The sequence below is a fragment of the Anopheles coustani genome, chromosome 3, assembly GCF_943734705.1.
Source record: "Anopheles coustani chromosome 3, idAnoCousDA_361_x.2, whole genome shotgun sequence".
Lineage (NCBI taxonomy): Eukaryota > Metazoa > Arthropoda > Insecta > Diptera > Culicidae > Anopheles > Anopheles coustani.
In genome coordinates, this window is record NC_071288.1 from 38,416,556 (window position 1) to 38,436,369 (window position 19,814).

Here is a 19,814-nt window from a genome sequence, read left to right on the forward strand (position 1 = left end):
TACTTGCCTTCCATTTCCCACCCCCACCACTGGTTTTCTTGTGCCAACCATCAGCCGAGACGAGGAGGAAAATCTATGCTACACTCCTATCTGGACGATCATTTGCTTTTTCCATTTTCTTCAACTAAGAAAATAGGAAAATTTCCATGCGTCTTTACTTGCCGACGCACTCCGAATGATTTACGATCGGAGCCTGCTTTCATTAAACAAGCTAGGAGAGAGAAGGAAACAATTCATGTTGCTTCCAAAAGCAAGGCGGAGAAGAAAATAATGTTGTAGTATTGTTGTCGTTGATAAATTCTTTTGCGTTGTTAACATAAAATAGCATGATAAAATTTGTGTCATTATAAACACCAAACGCAATGCATGGGTGGAAGGTTTATTTTCCTGTTTTATGCTATTGTAAGTTTGATTATTATTATTACGATTATTCAACATAACTTTTTCTATGTATAATTACACTATTCAATCTTATGAATAAGTGTTGGTAGTTGATTTTACATCAATTTAGCCAACTATGAACAAACCTATGGTGTTTTCAACATGGGTCGATAAGTTTTGATCCATTAACAAATTTTGGACCTCTTAAAAATTTTAAACCTAGATAAAACCATTTGTTTTCTTTTCTTGCTTTCCTTTCCGAAGAAAATTTCATTTTTCATCTTGGAAGTTTGCCTTACTCCTTTATAAAAGTTGCAATAATTTTCACTTCCACATGATTTTATTGGAAAGTAAATATTTCAATCATTCCAAAAATGAAAAGTCAAGTACAACCCGTAAAAAATTGTACCACATAACAGCCATCATTACAAGATAATGATGCGATATGGAAGAATTTTAGACTTTACTTTACAAAGATAGACCAACATATAGCGGAAAGCGAAACAAAAATCATAATGGAATTTAAGGTTCCATTATTCTGCAACCTGAATTATAAACTGAACAGTTGCAATTTGATTTTGGCTGGCTAACAAAATATTTTACTTAAAGCCAAAACCGGTCCTAAGTGGAAGAAAACTTTACCAACCCCTGCCTTGTTTCTATTCCGGCACTAAGAAAACGCCCTTTCTAGGGCGCGGGACGAAGCATGATTTGTGGTAAGGCTGGCTGTTCTACGTCAACTTTCCTGCTTCCGTCGCTGGAACGGATCATTATCGGTGTCTTCTGTCGGTACTAATCGCGCCAAAGCTGATACCACAGGACACGACCGACGCGGCCCGTCAGCTTTTCCTCGGTGGAAGAAAATTAACCACTCTACGCCAACCCGCAACTCGTCCTCTCGCCTTCACCAGAGCTGATTTCATCGTGCGCACTAATCCGTTAGTTCGTCCGTTTGTTTCCAACTCGAGTGGGAGGAAAACTGATGGAAAGCTTTCCCCCCCTGCACGCCAACGGCCTCCTCAGTCGTCCCTTCTTCCTCCCCCGTTCCGCGTTGTGTTGCGGAAAGCTGTAAATTAATTATGTTTAAATGGTTTAAGCAGGGAATAATGACGAAAGATTTGGACAAACAACGCAACCATTAGGCTGACGTCGGCGGCCGATGCGACCGATTGTCCGGGCGGGATGGCTTTTTTGCCCCGGGTTTGGGTTATCTTTTTTCCCTGCCTGGTTGCGATTGCCTGTCTTTTCGGTCGGCCGGGCACACGGACCAGCGCCCCGAACCGTACCCACCACAGCTTTGGGAGATAATTGCTTTCGGAGGTGCGTTATTTTTTCCGATCAAGCAGTGCCAGATGAGGGATGACGGTCGGCCGGCTCGACGGAGCGATGGGGATTACGTCAGCGAAAAGCGCACGGTGGTGAAATATTCGGTGGGAGAAAAAATAATCTCCTGCGAGCCCGTGGGCGGAACTGATCCTTTGAAAAGCGAGTTCAACGAAGAGGCACGGGCGTGGAAAAAAAGAAGAAAAAAATATACAACTTTCGGAGGAGAATAACGAGTAACGGCGCGCCTCCTAGCTCTTTTGCGGCGTAAGAAGATTAATAACGAAGGCTGTCGTCTTTTGAAAGTTTGGCGTAAGCAAAAGAGTTCGCCACTCAACTATCGTTCAACAAGTGTAGTCACCCCAAGCGTCAAGGTCCACTTTGTCGATTATTAGTCCGGGTTAGTATGAGGCTCAGGAAAAAAAATCATTGTTGATCTACTGGATTGTACTGTGTTCCTTGAGCTGATAAGTGCTTGCATGCATTGCTTCTGTTTCTTCTGAGGATTGTTTCAGGACGTGTACAATCATCTGCGAATACTTAAGAACCTTACGTGATTATGAATATCTTATTATAATCAGCTTTAGCGGTAGTATCCTTAGATTGTGTGCTATACAACAAAAAGAAAAATCAAGAAATGTGTATCGTTCATAATGTGACTTATGGATATTTACGTTGTTACAACAAATACTGTGTTTTGTACATCTTTAGCATTGCATTAGTCCGTTAGTACTATAATTGCTATGATTCAAACCCCAGTTGAAACGAGTGACAGTTGTTTCATGACTAACATCTAAGAACAACAGGCAGTGTAAAAATGTATAAAAACACTTCATTTAATGTATTACTTATCCTGTCATATAATACTACTTTTATAACTTTATTTCTCGGCTAATTTCATCAAAATCCAAACTAACTCTTGTATATTTCTTCGAATATTAATCACTGCGTTCTGTTGAGCCATATTCTTTCTTTCTACGGCACAGTTCATATTTTATAGTCGCTAAACCCAACGAAATAGTTCTGGTACATTATGTTATGATCCACTTATAAAGCTACAATTTGCGCTGATTGTATCAGCCAAATTTTCATCTTAGTCCTTTTCGATATACCAATGTGCAGTCTTCCATACAATCAATTCCAATTTCGATAGTTTTTAGGAGCTATGTCAGGATAATCAATGTTTTACTTAGTACTAACATATTTTCGTAAATTTATAGAAGAACAATTTGCAGTTATTAATACGCATTGTTTTAAAAAAGAACAAAGCTTCATACAAGTTCTCTTCCGATTTTATTTATGTTTACACTAGTACTCCTGGACTGGTCCCGGTAGAATTACAATGACACGATAGGAAATGAGCAATTCCATTAATATTTAAAAGTCAAGCATGATTATCGGTAGAATCTTTTCACCTACAAAACGTGTTACATTTCGAAAGTACCATGTCGCTCCGAGTTACTGGACTAGTATTTCTAGCGTTAATTTGGAACAATGAAATAAAACCGAAGAAGACTAATTACTAGGTAACAACACGGCGTAAGAATGGGGTTTATAAAATGAATATAAAGAAAAAAATATAGAACGTGAACGCTATGTCCCAATTAGTTGAACATGTTCGTATGTTGGAGTTCGTTGCAATCTAATCTGCTCGTGGTTGGCAGCGCACTCGGTCGAGGTCTGCAATAAGTCTGGCTTTTGGTTTCCTTCACGCTTCCAGCCCCAATAGCAATGGCTATATTAGAACTTTCTTCGGCAGCAGTGCTTCCCTGAAACGCTCCACAAAGCCAAATGCAGATCCATCCGGTCGCTGGGATGACGATGATGAAGTACGGTTGTAACGGATAGTTCCTTTTTGCGCGTCGGTTTGGAATCTTTCTTTTCAAACTATGCTGAATGCTGGATAGCTCAACTATAGCTCCAGATAGCTGTTCTATTTCTTCATCCAACGCATCGGTAGCAACATGAAGGACATCCTCGTACTGGTGCTTTAGCCAGGATACCGACAGCCACCCGGAAGCACAAAGGCAAATACAGTCGTGGATGAGAATGGAGTTGTATTTGTTTTACTTGTGCTTGCACTCTGCCGTCAACCGTGCGCGGATGGTCCCGGGCTCTGGCTCACCGAGTTGTCCATATTTCATCCTCATTCAAGCCCGCTTTTCCGCGATCCACCGCCTTCCTCGCGCTGCTCACCGTCAAGCGTCGAGCCGCTTTTGACTGCGAAAATTAGCCACAAGGGAGTGCTTCGATGTTCAACGACGCTCGGTGCCGATTCCCGCGCCGTTTCACTCCCGCCCCTGCACCGCCGTCCCGGTTTCCTTTGCCCCACCGGCAGTACAATGTGCTATCCTTCTCAGCGAATAAAATATGAAATATGCAGAACAATAGTCGCATTCTGTTTCGGTGAGCTCCGAATTCCGCAAACTCGGTCCCGTTATCAGTGCCGGCCGAAATATGGATGGCTCATGTATTATGCGTGGATGAGTATGTGCGGACTCGTTTCGCCGTTTCTTTTTCTCCGCCCAACCCTACGCTTCGTCCCTGTCCCGCGGGGGACCACGGGGCCTAAAGTTCCGATGGTTTATACAACTCGTTGAAAACACAACTCACTGCTTTCGCGAGCATTCGAGCGGGCGGTGGGTGGAATTATGTTTTATATCATGCATATGATTGCAGCAGTTTTTACCAGAAGCTCTGCTATCCCCTGGATGGACATTTTTCTCGGTTTAAATGTGACGATGGGCCGGGGAGTGTGTGTGTGCGCCAGGGTTTTCGGACTAGTTTTCAGTCCCGAAACATAGCACAGTACCGGTTTCCGAGTGAGTGAACGGACTTCCATAAAAGTCAATTTGTTTCAATTTTTTTTGCAAAAGACCGAAATTTCTAACCATTCCACTGGGTACTGCCGGGCGCCAAAGCTAATCTATAAAGCTCCTATGCAAAGGATGCAATGATATACATCTACATCATCAGTGCATCTACATCCGAAAGACTACGTTGGCAATGCTTTGTTTTAATTGAAACAATAATCTTTGAAAACGTGAGATAGGCAGGCATTTACCCAACAGCATTTGAAGCTTATAAGAGCCTTTCGTATTCCATCAGTGGATAAAACACTGGTTACATATTAAGGCGATATTTATATTTTTCCTGAACTAAACATGATTTAATTAGAATTTTTTTAGTTTTTCCTTGTGAAAACTATGCGCATATGCTATAAAAACATCAAATAAACGAAAGAAAATATAAAATAAAAGTGCAGAACACGTTTTACAATACGAAAAAGGAATAAACCAAGGGTTAATGGAAAAACAATTTGTGAAGATAATATACTAGTTTAAACCAAGAAAACAGTTATATGAAGGATAACAAAAACGATGTCAAAAATTGCACAGTATTTCAATATGTACACCGAATACAGAATAAAATACTTTTGATAAAATTACTATAATAATGGAAAGCATTAACAATCCCGTTACGGTATAATATCGTTAAGCATAATGCAGGATAACAATAAAGGATTACACAGGATCTAGGTAAATATTACAGAAAAATTATATAAAATGCCATTACATCTACGTTATGGGGGTAGAGTTGTTTCAACAATTGCAATACTCTACGGCGCATGATAAATTTATTAAATAGTTTCCATTAAGCAACCAAACTTTTTACTCTGGAAGAAAAGAAAACTAAATTAAGCCGGCTTTTACTTTCCCTCATTACCTCTTTTGACGCCGATTCAAAGCGCACTCCCTATCGGTACTTTGAATACAGTCATTCAGAATCCATTAGCACTATAAAACATCCGTTAGAATGTGCGCAACGTGAAAGCGAAAAAGAAATTGCCGGGAAAATCCCGCCCGAGTCTTATGTGTGTGCTTTTCCAATCCCACGCCTCCCGCTAAGAGCGAGCACCATTTGGTCCATTAGGCATCGGGGGTTGGGCTGAGCAACTTATTTCCCGAGCCGTATGTTTCCCTACATAATGCCGCTCCGTTCCCAGGGTCCCAGAGTGAGCCGACGACCAGACAGGACTTACATCGGATTTCTTTTCCTGCCCGCGGGTGGGTGGAGGCACACAAGAATTAAACGGGAGTAATTCGGACGCAGAAGGACGCACATAAATACGAAACGGAATGTCACCGAACGGGAGCAAGTCAATGGCCGCAAAAGTAGCAGCTCACTCACCATTATCCCGATGTCGAACAAGCTGGACGAATGAACAAGAAGGGGAAAAAGAAACGGGTCACACAAAACGATCCAATTGAGTTGCTTTTAACAGATGCACAAACAACCGGGCTGAAGATTCATTGCAGTACATAATTAAAACGGGCCATCGTTTAGTGCGACATTGTCCGTTTACAATCCGACGGGTCGGGCAGGGTCAATTTCGTGTTTTTCCTGTTGCTCGCTCCACTTTTCCCATCAACATCGTCATCATGCTCATCGTCGTCATTATCCGCCGGGCGGAGCGCTGGAAGGAGGTTGCTGCTCCAGTCGAGGTTCCTTCAGCCATCGCCAGGTGTACTCGCCGGAAGATGCCGCAGGCCAGTAACATTTTCAACCCAGCTGTAACAATGCAGCCGGCCGGGGGAAAACCGTGCCGCGTGTGCGGACCGGCAAATGGAAACGTAATTAAACTGCAGATCATTAAAATTAGTGCACAAGAAAATGAGACTGCACTGGCGCTGGCAGGCGACAAGCGAAGCGTTTGCCAAAGTTCGGTCAATCTTCGCAGCGACCCCGAGCCGAGGACGGTGGGGGGGTGGGGGGTTGCGAGGGAAAAGTTTACCAAGATTTTCCATTAAGTATACATCCTTGTTCTGGCAACTTTCGGTGCTCGCAGTTCGGTAACTTGGTTGCACCGAAGGGCGGTTCGGTTGTAAGCGAGCAAGCCTGCACCCTTGCCAGCACCTTGTTCGAGCTTGTGGTGCGGTGCAGTGTCCTCCGAAGGAACGCTTTCCCGGAAAGACTCGGCCAGCGGTGGTGCAGAAGAAAAAGTTTTATTATATCAGAAATTTTATTACTTCTTTTCGTTCTAATTTTTCTCACTTTCGTGCTAACTTTCCCACTCTCACTCACCCTGTCTCACTCTCTTTCTTTTGACGTTGATTAAACAGTCCCCCCGGAGCGGATGGTGATACGTGACCAGCTCGGGATGGAGCGAACGACGGTGGCCGGGCCGTACAGCGAGGGGGATAACATCAAGCTGCGCTGCGACGTTTACGGAGGGCGGCCCACCCCCAACGTGGCCTGGTACCGGGACGGGGTGCCGCTGGCCGCCGACACCAAGTACATGCCGCTCGGGAAGCACCTGCGCAGCGAGATCACGCTCGGGCCGCTCACCCGGCAGGATCTGCACACGAAGCTCGTCTGCCGGGCGTCCAACCACGCCCGGGCCAACCCGGTGGAGCAGTCCGTCCAGATCGATATGAACTGTAAGTGCAAGCGGGCGTTCGACGCGCGACCGGGGGACTCACTTCGATTATTGATTAAAATGCGACGATTTGACAAATCACTCATTCCGTCGGTTTTTACTTCGCTCCCGAAGTGCAACGGCCATGCTGTAACAGAGAGTCGATTGGTTTAGCTTCTTTTCTTTTATTGATGTGATTTTTGTGGAACGTAAATCTATCAAAGTCATGAATATTTCTTGCTCTCTTTATGAATTTAATCAATCACTCTATTTTCAATTTCCAAATAATTTGTCCAATTGTATTTTTTTAGATCCGTTCATTTTTTTTTTAATTCTCAGAATTAGATTTTAGGACACATTTAGTAAAAATATAATTTAAAACAGTGCCTACCGTATTCTATTGAAAGGAGCAAAATAACATAGTGTTTATCTACAATCATAATAAACTTTTAATATATGTAATGTAATGAATTTTTCACCTTATTTTGTATTGTTTCTGATAGTTCTTAACCATAATTTATTGTGGAGTAATATTTGACTTCTGTAAAAAGAAGTTTTCAAAATGACCTTCCAGTTCCACCATTTGATCTAAAGTGGTCCTAATGAGAAAACGTTTAAGTAGTTCACATGATACGCAAACATTAATTTAGCTGTCATTGTTTTTCGTTTCGTGTTGACGTCAATATTCGTGAATCATTGCAAATGAAAAAGCGTTTAGTGTAGATATGCTTGTTGCATTGAAAACATTTAGCAGGGACCTAATGTGCTCTCTGAAATCTTATCAAAAAACATTCAACTATGTCGAATGCTTCATACGCTCGCACTCAATACCAGATACACAAAGTTTTTGCACATCGACTCATGACTCGCTGACCGAAACACATATTTGAGGACATTTTGACAGTTTGCGCTTCATGTAAACCAAGGATAAGGTCAAACAAAGCATGATAAACGTCAGCTCTTATAGCTTTAAAATGAAACTTTTAAATTAAAGTTAAAGTTATCAAAATTCAAACACAGCTGTAAATGGAAACATAAATTGTACCATATTTCTTGTTTTCCTCGGAGTCCCCGGGCGCTTATTGAAACACCTTCAATGAAGTTGAAATACCGTCTGATGCGTCGGTGGTTCACAGCTCAATAGTAATTTAATTGAACGTAACCATTATTTGTATTCCTGCTCCCACGTCGTTTTGCAGTTGCTCCACTGAATATAAGACTGATTGGTTCGCATCAGCCGTTGTCGGCTGGCCGAAGATACGACCTCCTGTGCCAAAGTGCCGGTTCGCGGCCAGCAGCTTCGATCACCTGGTTCCTCGACGGAACGCGGCTCGACAAGAGCAAGGAAACGGTAAGTCACCCGCCGGCCCTAATTGGCAACGCCGTGCGGTTCGCCGCACGTCAGCTTCATTACACTCACGAGAACCATTTTGTCCCCGACATGTCGGACGTCTTGACCACCGCCGGTGTATCACGACGCAAAACAAACCTCGGGCTTCGGACGAACGCACACGCAGACGTCGGCCGACGGCAACCAAACCACAAGCACGCTGTCCATCGTCCTGAACCGAACCGATGCGGGCAAATATTTGTCCTGCAAGGCGTACAACTCGTACGTCCAATCCGACGCCCTGGAGGACGGCTGGCAGCTGGACATACAGTGTAAGTAGCCGGCCCACATGGCCTTCCGTAATGGGGAAAACCGCACGCCAACTTACTGGGCCCAACCAAACGGGACTGTGCCTTTCACTTGCAGACGTTCCCGACGCGTTCGTGAAGCTGGGCAGCTCGCTGGACCCCAACTCGATCCGGGAGGGCACGGACGTCTACTTCGATTGCATCGTCAAGGCACATCCGGCCGTGTACAAGGTCGAATGGAAGCACAATGTAAGTAGCGCACTGTACCCCCGCCTAAATTCTTGCAACTCAGCTTGCAACTGATTCTCGCATCCGTTTTTTTTCTCATCCTCTTCCTTCCGGCATCGGTCAAACCTCGTCGGTGGACAAAAAAACTCGAACAAAATGGCGCCCGAATACGCAGAACAAATCGCTATCGCGCACCATATCGCAGGGTGTCATCGTCAGCAAGCACTCGCTGGTGCTGCAGGGTGTCTCCCGGACGACGGCCGGCAACTTCTCGTGCGTCGGCTTCAACGCCGAGGGCGAGGGCAGCAGCCCAATGTTCGAGCTGAATGTGATGTGTAAGTGAATAATTGAATTTTTCATTTCCCAATGCCCGTCTGCGCCACCGTCGGCTGTAACAGCGACAACGGCGTTGTGACAGCTGGACCCATCGCTTGCACATGGCTTCTGGTTTTCTCTGGCGACGCTGCTAACCCAATGTGTGTGTGTGCCCTGGGGCACGTACGGTCTTTTCCCCTTTCCTTGCAGATGCACCGACCTGTGCACCGAACCAGCCCCGGGTGTACGGCGTGGCGAAGCAGGAAAACGCCGAGATACGCTGCGTCGTCGACGCTAATCCGCCGGATGTGGAGTTCAAATGGACCTTCAATAATTCAGCCGAAAGTATCGACGTGCAAGCGAGCCACATTTCACGCCTGGGTAAGGTGTACTGCATTAAACTCTACAGCAGTTTCCGCTTACGGTGTAACACCTTTTGCTTTCGGTTCCCGTGTTCCGATGCTACTCATTTCGCCTACTCACTCCCTTACCGTGCCATTCTAAAAACTGCCAAACGCAATCCATTTATCGGTGTCTGCTTTTCATGTGCATCGTTTTTATTTAAAAGCTCATACATTTTTGTCAACACGAAAACATGCTAAGTGGTTGTTGGGTTGTTTTTGTGTCATCCTGGAACAGGGACGTCATCGATCGTTTCGTATACTCCAATGACCGAGCTGGACTACGGGACGCTGCTCTGTTCTGCGACCAACAAAATTGGCAAACAACGACAACCGTGCGTGTTCCACATCATCGCCGCAGGTAAATCGTCGGCATTTTATAAACTATATCCCTCAAAAGCTTATACTACAAAAGTAGCTGCCTCTTAGTAGGATCACACTTAAAATTTAAATATTTTGAAAAATCAAATAATATCAAATGTATTCAGAAGAATAAGATCTAAACCATCTTGCAACGGGTTTGCGTAGGGTTTTTCAAAGAAATTACTACTAAAACAAAAACAAAACATAATTGATACATGCATGCACGATTGATTTATACGTATTAAACGCTGCAACAACAACAGAGTATAAATTGGCTGTGAAATTCGATATCAGAGTTAAAAGGCAAAGGTGAACAATCACGGATGAAGTCAATAAGACAGTCATTGGAAGAATGGTTCTGTTTTCAATATTGACTAAAAGATACAAAACAATCAAAAACCGAACTGAATTGAAAAACATTTTTTGTGTGGTTTGCAATGAAACATAACTTTTAGCTTTGATGCGTTCGAGATTACATCCAGAGTGGATAGCGAATGAAAAACAGTTTTTCCCTACCTTGTGATTTTTTCCATTACACTTTTCATGAAATCTTTTTTTGTTTCTGTTTTTAAAACATGTTGTTAAACCCAATTTCTTTTCAATCAGTTTTATACCGGTCTGCAGGCCATTCAAAAGGTTTCGGCGAATTTAATCATGCTCATGGTAACCGTTTGCTAGAAACGATCGTGTAGCTCCACACTTTTCTACAGCTGTGTAAGAGAATCCTCGAGAGCAGCATAATTGGTAAAAGTTTTCATAATTCTGTGCGATCCGATCCATTTCCGCTTCGCCCAACCAACAAGATCCACGCAACATCGACGAACCGTGTACGCTCGCCGCTAAACGATTCTTACTTAATCAAAAACCCCCTTACGAAACCCAATAACCTCTACGAGCTCCTATCGGGCATCAATCGATTCATGTCATGCAGGATCCGCTTCGTTAATGCTAGTATACGTCCAAGTTCGAGGTGGAAGATGATTCAATCGTTCTTGTTGGACTTGAATGAAATGCTGACGTGGGATGATCGTCGTTCGGCGGCAAACCTCATTAATGGGACGCATTTTCACAACACAGCACCAGTGATCCTGCTTGCTAGTGTTTGTGTTGTGCTAGGACGGGTAGTTTTTGATCAGTGAATCCTTGATATTGTCGACAAAGGAAACGTTTCATCTCAGTGCACGGGCGTTTCATCAATAGAGTAGTTTTCAATCTTTGAAAGACAGTTTTCATTTTTTCGATGTTTCGAATGAAAGAGAAAGTAGTGAGGAAAAACAACATGGAGGAGTGAAAGCGAGAAATCTACAAGGCAACATTAAGTCAATCAAATCGTTCAGCCACTGCGAGATGGTTGCAACAAACCAACACGAGTTTCAAAGCAGAAGTTTCGATCCGCTTCATCTTCCGGCAGCTCAGCTTCGCGAGCTAGCTTCATGACAGAGCGGCCTTCGGCGAACTTGCCATCGCTTTCACATAGCATCTGTGGCGAACACAAAAGTCCGGAAACTTCGGTCGTAAACCGTTCAATCTACGGTACTTGCAATTTTTACATAATATTCTTCCATTTTCCTGACACGACTTCCGTCGGCCAACACCAGCGTAGTAGCACTTTTCGAATGTAATTTAGTTCGATTGTAAACCTCCAACTTTCACAGCATTTCTCCTTGAATGCTTGAGACGTTCGTATGAAATGAAATTACAACCGTTGCTTTCCACTTGAATCTGTGCCTAGCCTTGCTCAGTTTTGCAGCTGATTTAATGAAATTTGTTGAGCAAACGAATCGGCAGCGCTGTTCAAACTGGTCTCTTTAAGTATACAATCTCAGAATTAATGAAGCTAGCGTTTCATTGGTTTAAATTCTCTCTGCATACTATGAAAATATTATTTTATACTTCTTTCGTTGTATTTTTTAGACAATAAATAAACAGAGAGAGATTAAACAAAATTAGTAAATTATTGTCTTTAAAGGTGTTCAATTTATTGATAAGTTGTTCGTTAATTCGTTTGGATACTAGAGTTTTGATCTCTTTGACGGTTTAAAACTAAACGACAAAGAATGAATGAATTACATTAAAGTTTACAGGCTTTATTTGCCATAATATTGAAATAATGATTCATCATTGTTTTTCTACAGATCCAGTCGAGTGAAGGAAAAGTAAGATTCAGCTTATTGTGAAGTAGATAAATGATTAAAATAATTTATGAACCTTTGGCCTCGTAGTCAACATATGTGTTCAATAGTAATGGTTCCAATGAATGGAATTCGCATCTCTTCTAAATTCAAGCACTTATGAGTGAATGCTCCAAAGATAAAACAAAAAACCCAGGCGATTCATATCAACTCCAACCATTCCAATGGAATTATTTTTCACAAAGCAACAACGTGATGATCAACCACAGTTTCATTAGCATTTTGATAAAAGAAAAATGTTAATCTTATCCAAACTTGAAGCGCTTGACCAAAATCTAATAAGCACATCAAAGACCAGGCAAGAATGTTCACGTGGAAAAAAACATGAGAGTTTTCGCCATCGGTGATGCACGGCATGTTCAAGACATAGGAACAAGAATCTTGGGCCGCATCCACAAGTCGGGGCAATTGATTGCAGCTCATCGTTCGCCGCTTTCCATTAGGAAAATCTACCGCTACCTTCCAGGGAGCGATTTTATAAAGAATATTTTCGTTCGCAACGCAAAGACCTAACAAACACATCGACTGCCGTCGACCAGTTTGCGCAATGGGATGGACAGAGCAAGAGTAAAGAAAAAATCAATTTAACTCATTGCTTCGCTCATCAGCTTCTAAGCGCGGTTGATTAGAACCTGGTCGTCGATCGTGGATTCTCTGCACCGTTTCTTCCCTCCAACTGAACGCGGTGCTACAAAGTGATTTGATTTCTGTTCGAGTTTCTTTTCTTGCTCTTTTTGTAAAGAGATTTGTTAAGAACCCGGTAAGCGCTAGATTGTAGCGATCCCTTGTTGGTACTATCGGACTAAGGGGTATTATGAAAGAGCTAATCAAGTTTCGTCAAAATATTCGAAACCATTATGTTGAGCCTACTGCCTATTTCGCACAAGTCAAAGACTGCTATGGAAGAGTTTTATTGTTATCAAAAACAAAAGAAAAAGAATGATTAAACTAACTGAACACGATAATGCCTGAATTAAAATTTGATTTTTGGCAGCTTTTACCGGTAGTAGTTTAAACGTTCAGATGTTTTGTAAACATAGCGAATAGAAAGCTAAGGCAACTGGGGCGCTTACGGGAAAATGAAACAAATTATATATTAATCACCCTTCCTAACATAAGCGAACAACAACGGAACGAAAAAACACCAATAGAAGTTCACCATCCTGAAGTTACGTTTATTCTAGGGCTACAGTGAATGTGAACCATAGGAAAAAATATACATCTTTACTTGAGCTTTAGGTTTCATATACATTCCTTCGATGACGTTGAAACCCACAAGCAACCTCACCAATCCTCGGTATACAGGACGAACCCAAAACTAAAGCGAGGCGTTCCAGGGAAATGACGTTCATGCTGTTTTAAAATTAAAATACCCTTTTACTTTCGCTTTTTTAGTTTTTTGGGCGGTCGAATCTGTCAAGGGTTATCGGTGATGGTTCCTGTGCTTTTCCCTGCGTTGGTTGGTGGCAACCGAATTTCTCCATACAAGGGAAAAAGAGCAAAAGCCCAATGTAGAACGGGTCCAGCGCGGTGAACCGAAACAGCGGTCCAGCAGGTAGACAGGCTTAATTCTTTGTGTTTTTACCATCCAGCTTGCCCTTTCCAGCTAAGCGTTGAATTGAAAACAAAAGCCTCATCGTTCCAGGACGATTCTCTCGAAACGGAAAGGACCACCTTCCTTGGTTTGTATACAGCGTGGGCTTGCATATACTCTCCCCATGTTTTGTGTGGGTTTGTGTGTGTAATTGTTCAAACCTAACCCGCAACCGGAAAGATATTTACAAAAACGAGCGAGTTTTTGAAACTTAAGAAACATTTTCAGAGCCATATACGACAAAAATTCAGTGCATTAGAGTCTATAATGCTAATGTTTGCAAATTGAAATGGGAAACTATTCTTCTGTGCTATTTCCTCACATTTCTATGAAAGATTACTCACTGAAAGATGCACCTCAGGGTGCTTAAATTGTTCGCGAATCGTGAATGTAACTTAAAACGGTAATGTGTATGCCAGCTTCTCTCAATCAATACACTGTTACAGATCATTTCGTAATATAAGTAACAAATATTAAATTCTTCAAACATTTGATTTCACTATTTTTTCTTATAAAGCGACAGTTATAAATGACAGGGTCGTCTGGTGACACCTGCGTGGGAGTGTTCGTAAGGACTCCGTGGGCAAAAAATCGTTCACCAGATGGTGCTAAAAGAAGGCACCTGTGAGGACTTTACATATAAAATGAGCCCACAAGGGATAAGCGCCACATTGAGGAGCGATAACATTGAGAAGGAGTGAATAGAATTATTGTTTGACTAGTCCGTTTATTCATTAACCGATCTCTTTTTCTCATTAGTGACACAACAGAGACACTTTTTTGAGTCCTAGCATGTACAATTAAACTTCAAACAGCTTGACAACAAAACTATACGACTACATTGAGGAAGCGTAGTAAAAAAATTAATAGTTAATAAACTACTATCTGGAAACTGATAATTCGAACTTATGTTTAAAGATGACTAGGTTGCAAGATATGAAGAACAGAAATCGTTATATTTGATGGAAACAATAGAAGATATGCTATAATAATCTATGAAAAACGACTGTAGACTAAGATAAACAGAAAGGTTAGAAAAAATACACGTTTACTTAATATGCACAACTATAGAGCATTACACAAATGCCATTCGTTAAAAACTTCGAGTAAGCTCGACAAATGATATTCGCAAGCACTATTTCACGTTTAACCCTCATTTTCGTTTACTTTGCGACCTGGTTAATGATGGCGAGCCATCACCACCACTGAACTACGATTACCTCGGCTAAACACTGCATCTTAAAACCGACCACAATGGCTCGGGGATTACTGCACGCCTTCGGTGGGGATGGAAAAAGCAGACCGACCTGCAGAAAACCTTACCAAACAAACAAACAAACAAACAAACAAACAAACAAGCATCACCGCACCACCAACGGCCAGCTGAGTTGCTGAAACTAGCAGAAAAAAAATTAAGTCTGTAAGAGCGAACGGGAAAAATAAAAAGTGCACCGAGTCTTGGGAAACTACGAATGAACCGGCACCATCAGCACCATTATGTTTTTGCGGTGACTTTGGCAAATTTTCAAGTACTCCCTGCGCCGCGCACACCGAAGCCCGAGGTTCATTTAGAGGTTTGTTTGTGGTCTAGACGATAAACGGAAACCCGTTGCTACGGGGACCCCTCAGGACACCTGCATTCAGCCAACGTTCTTCATCCAGATCTCTTTGTGTATGTGTGTGTGTAAGTGCGGTTCCAAGTTTGATGCTAGTTTGTTTGCTTTGAAAGTTGTTGTTTGGCACCGCATTTTTCGGCAAAGTTCTCGGCTGAGCTGGGATTTTTCTTCGCTTCGCAGGGTGGTTGGACAAATTAGCCCATGGCGGCGCGGTGCCAGGGATGCACTTAGGATTGTGGTGGCAAGTGCAACTTTCCAAAGGCTTCCAAGCAGAGCGCTTCGGGGTTGCTTTGCGAAAAGGCAACTCGATCAGGGTGGGGAAAAAACACCTCAACATTTCCTTTTGATTTCCTTTTTTCGTATCAACGCTGAGTACCATTGGCAGCTATTTAAAAAACGCTTTTCATCACAAACGGAGGTCCATCGGCACGGGCACACCTACATAGCCAACAGTGCCCGTTTCACATGCACGGAAGTTTGGCGAATAAAACAACCTTTTCCGAACGTGTCTTTACATGACGCTTAGGATCTTTCGTTCAGGATGAAAAACTCGCGCAACTTTTTCTGCACCGTATGTTCAAAAAGAAACTGGTGCGGTGTCATGTGTATGGGTGTGTTAAGGTGTGTTTGCCATTGCACTGAAAGTGCACGTTCGTTTGCAGACGGTCGCGCAGGTGCAAGACCACCCTAACAAACAACCAATTACTCTCTATCGCCTCACATCTGGCGAAAACTCCCGGCTTCTTGCGAGCGACATTATTCACTGCCGTTTGCTCTTGTGGTATTAGAAAAAGTGTTTCAAAAGAAAAGCTATACCATTGACACATTTTCTGGTGCCTTTGTGCAAGAAATCTTGCATCTGGTCGGTGGCGGTGGATGATGACTGTTGGCTGGTTTAATTGAAAGATCCGAGAGTACCATCATTAGGTCATCCCTCTTTTCATTGTTCAGTAAACAGTTTCAAAGTAAAAATATGGTAAGGGGTATTTTCAAAAGACTTTTGGTCCAGTGATTTATTTTTCTTTTTTGAAATCAAAAACCCATCATACATTTTTTTCATATATGCATGCAAAAATCATGCAAATATATATTTTCTTCAAAATCGACGTTTACCAAGATTCCAGTAGGAATGTTTCTTCACAATTTCCATTCGCAAAACCCGGTTTGAGACCCGTTTCCACTTAGAGTTCATTTGAAAAATAGCAAGCTTTACGTGCACTTCCAAATAACAGGGTTTATTGCCTCTATATATTATATCACAACAGAGGACTATGACATAGAAAATTGTAATAGCAAATATAAACTTGATAGGTTCCTTATTTCTGGAAGACATTTAGTCGATTATCTCATGTTTGAATAATTAGTATACCAAGACCGAACAAAGATTTGCCGCTATAAGATTATTACATCAGTTTAACCTCTTGAGCACAAGAGCAATGTTTAAGCTGACTACAGACTTTGACGATCCTTCACAATGCATTTGTTTCTTTGGTTTTATCGCAGGACACTAAGCTTTCTAGTTCATGATTAAGAAAATCAAAAGTGTTGACAAATACTGGTGGTAAATTGATATGCGCGTTCAAAGTAAACTCCAGTAGTCCAAACTCGAAGTTTAGAATTTGTTTTATTTGAAGATCATTTCCTTTGAATGTTATTTTGTTTAAGACCTCACGGTTCACGGAACAAATAGGGACCATGTAGACAACGGACAAAAATTGCTATTATTCGTAACCATTTGTTTATTAAAACACCCAAGACTACCCTGATAAACTTCGACATGATTGTGTTCGTTCCAATAACATATTGAATCTTTTCTTCCAATTTAAAATCCACAGGTCGGCCAGATCAAGTCCACAACTGTACGGTGGCCAACGTGTCCATGACTTCGCTAGCCGTGCGCTGCTACGAGGGCTTCAATGGGGGTCTGGCGCAGTCGTTCTTCCTGGAGCTGCGCGACAGCCACACGCAGGAGGTACGCTTCAACAACACCTCGCCAGTGCCACGCTTCGCCGTGCCGAACCTGCACCCAAGCGTCATCTACCAGCTGGCCGTGTACGCGTTCAACTCGAAGGGCCGCTCGGAGCCGTACGTCATGAGTGCTGCCACTCAGCGGCTTCCGGAGAAGCAGAAGGATCCCGAGAAAGGTACGTGAGCCTCCGCCCAGATTGGCCGACATGATTCGCATTCTCTAACCACCCGCCAATGTCCGTTCTGATTTGTTTTCTTTTCCCACGGTACAGTAGAGCGTCCCCGGTCTCCTCTTCCGCTGACACCGACGCTCTCGATAGCGATCGGGCTGTCGGTGGCGGTGCTGATCGGTAGCTGTGCGATCGTGCTGGTGCTGAAGTTCCCTTGCGGGGCGAGCGGCCGACGTAACAAGGACACGGCCCAGAGCACCACGGTGCGCACGTCATCGCCCGGGCCGAGCGACAAGAGTGTGGCCAGTAAGGACTACGACGGCAACGAGAGCGACGAGAAAAACCCCGACGTCATCCCGGACACCATCGATTCGGACGATCAGGTACTTAATCGTTGATATAAACAGGGACTGGAGTAATCAACTATCTTTCCAATCTCAAATAATTTTTTGATTTCGTTGTGTGTACTAACACACAATTCGATCAATATTTATATTCATCAAAATAGTGTTAGAAAACAGGACGGATAACTCATTTACTTAGAACAAACGAAAACAAAAAAATAATTACTCAAATAAAAAAAATTATACACTTTGTTATATTCTACAGAACAAAAATAAACAAAAAATGCCCTAATGCTTTTTAAGGGTCATTTTGATCTCTATTTTTAAAACGCTTCACTATTTTGGAAAAAAAGCTTCACTATTTTTGAAGATTTTTCAAATCTGTAAACCGTTACTTTTAGTATATTTGTTGACTATCTTCCCAAAAAAGCCTTCTAGGGTTAGTCAAGTTGGTTCTCGGAACCGGTCGAACAGAAAAATTGGAAATTTTTGTTTTGGATGTAGCATTGGATTTTAGAAAAAACCTTAGTTTTTGTAAAAATATTTAGCCGTTTTCGAGGTATTAAAATAGAAAATTGCGTTGGTGGCAAAATGACCTCAATTTGGATTTTAGTATAAAGTAAAGACAGCAGTTGGACTAGGCAACCGTTTATTAAGCACGTTGTTAAGTTTATTCAAACTGTAATTTTCAGTTTTATTGGACTACATCCAGACTTTGTTGAAAAGTGTAAAAGTTGAGCTAGTTTTTTTATGTACTTGCAATGGTATGTACTTAAAGGTTGTGAATGGCATAGTAGTTACATTTCAATTGCGATAAAGCATAATTGATAAGGAAATTTATTTAAAAAATGCAAATATATAAATATTTTCTTCCGAGAAAACCGAAGTTCTACGATTTTAAATCATCATTCCGTTTTACAACTTCGACTCAGATGGAGTACATCAAGCGACGACAACACATATCGACCATCGACACGAGCAGCCCCAGCCGGCTCCTGCTGACGACCACGGCCCCCAACCAGACTTTCATCGGCTCGTCGATGGCGGCCGCCCTTCACGCCAACCACTCTTCCACCCTCGGCTACTGCACCCTCGCGCGCAACGGCACACCGCAAGCCTCGAATTCCATCACGAACGTCTCGATGTGCCACGTACCTTCCACGTTCAGTGCGGCGCCCCACACGGCCACCTGCACCCTCCCGCGCCACCCGGTCGCCAGCATGGGCGGCCCCAACGTGCAGCACTGGCCCTCCTACGGCGGCACGATCGCGGGCGTGCGGAACATCACCGCCATCTCGGTCACGAGCCAGCAGGGCTCGCCGGCGCCCCCGCCCCCCTCCGCCATCGCCATGCAGCACCTGGGGCCGGGGGCGGGCCGGGCCCGGGTGTGCGTGGGGCTGCCCGAGGACGAGGTGTCCGCCGACACGCCACTCATGATGAAACGCGAGAGCACCGTATGACTATAGGAGTCTCACAGGGTCGGTGACACGGCCCTGTGAGAGCGTTTCCTCACGCGCCAAGGGTTCCTCGGGCCGACTACCCACAACGCAGTGCAGCCGGCTGCAGCTAGAAAGCCCACCCCCGCCACCCTCGTCCCTCCCCTGTCGACGAAGCCATCGACTTTCTTCGCCGTCGGTCCAGGGCCGGGTTTGCTTCCAATGGAAGCGGTGCTCGGCGCGCTCGACACGACCGAAGACTACCGTTCCTGCCGAGCCTTTTCCCGCACCCTGCCAAGCCACCGTCACCATCGTCCCCCGACCCGTTGCGGGAAGGACGGTCGGGTTGATCGCCGCCCGGTGAGTAACGGTCTGACGAAGCTTCCGACTGACGATGCTCCCTCGTAACGAGTGGAATATCGGACC

The 19,814-nt window shown here is 43.5% G+C and overlaps 1 protein-coding gene across 1 annotated transcript in view; it reads left to right on the forward strand.

The window, feature by feature from the left end:
• The window catches only part of LOC131258724 (hemicentin-1), a 94,049-nt gene extending 74,637 nt beyond the window's left edge, over positions 1–19,412 (forward strand). Inside the window, exons 4-13 of the mRNA XM_058260100.1 lie at positions 6,828–7,145; positions 8,323–8,474; positions 8,641–8,785; positions 8,880–9,010; positions 9,165–9,324; positions 9,515–9,685; positions 9,944–10,066; positions 17,306–17,614; positions 17,711–17,991; positions 18,885–19,412. Of these exons, the coding sequence (XP_058116083.1) occupies positions 6,828–7,145; positions 8,323–8,474; positions 8,641–8,785; positions 8,880–9,010; positions 9,165–9,324; positions 9,515–9,685; positions 9,944–10,066; positions 17,306–17,614; positions 17,711–17,991; positions 18,885–19,412 (2,318 nt within the window). The remainder of the gene's footprint in view (positions 1–6,827; positions 7,146–8,322; positions 8,475–8,640; positions 8,786–8,879; positions 9,011–9,164; positions 9,325–9,514; positions 9,686–9,943; positions 10,067–17,305; positions 17,615–17,710; positions 17,992–18,884) is intronic.
• Positions 19,413–19,814: the final 402 nt, after the last annotated feature.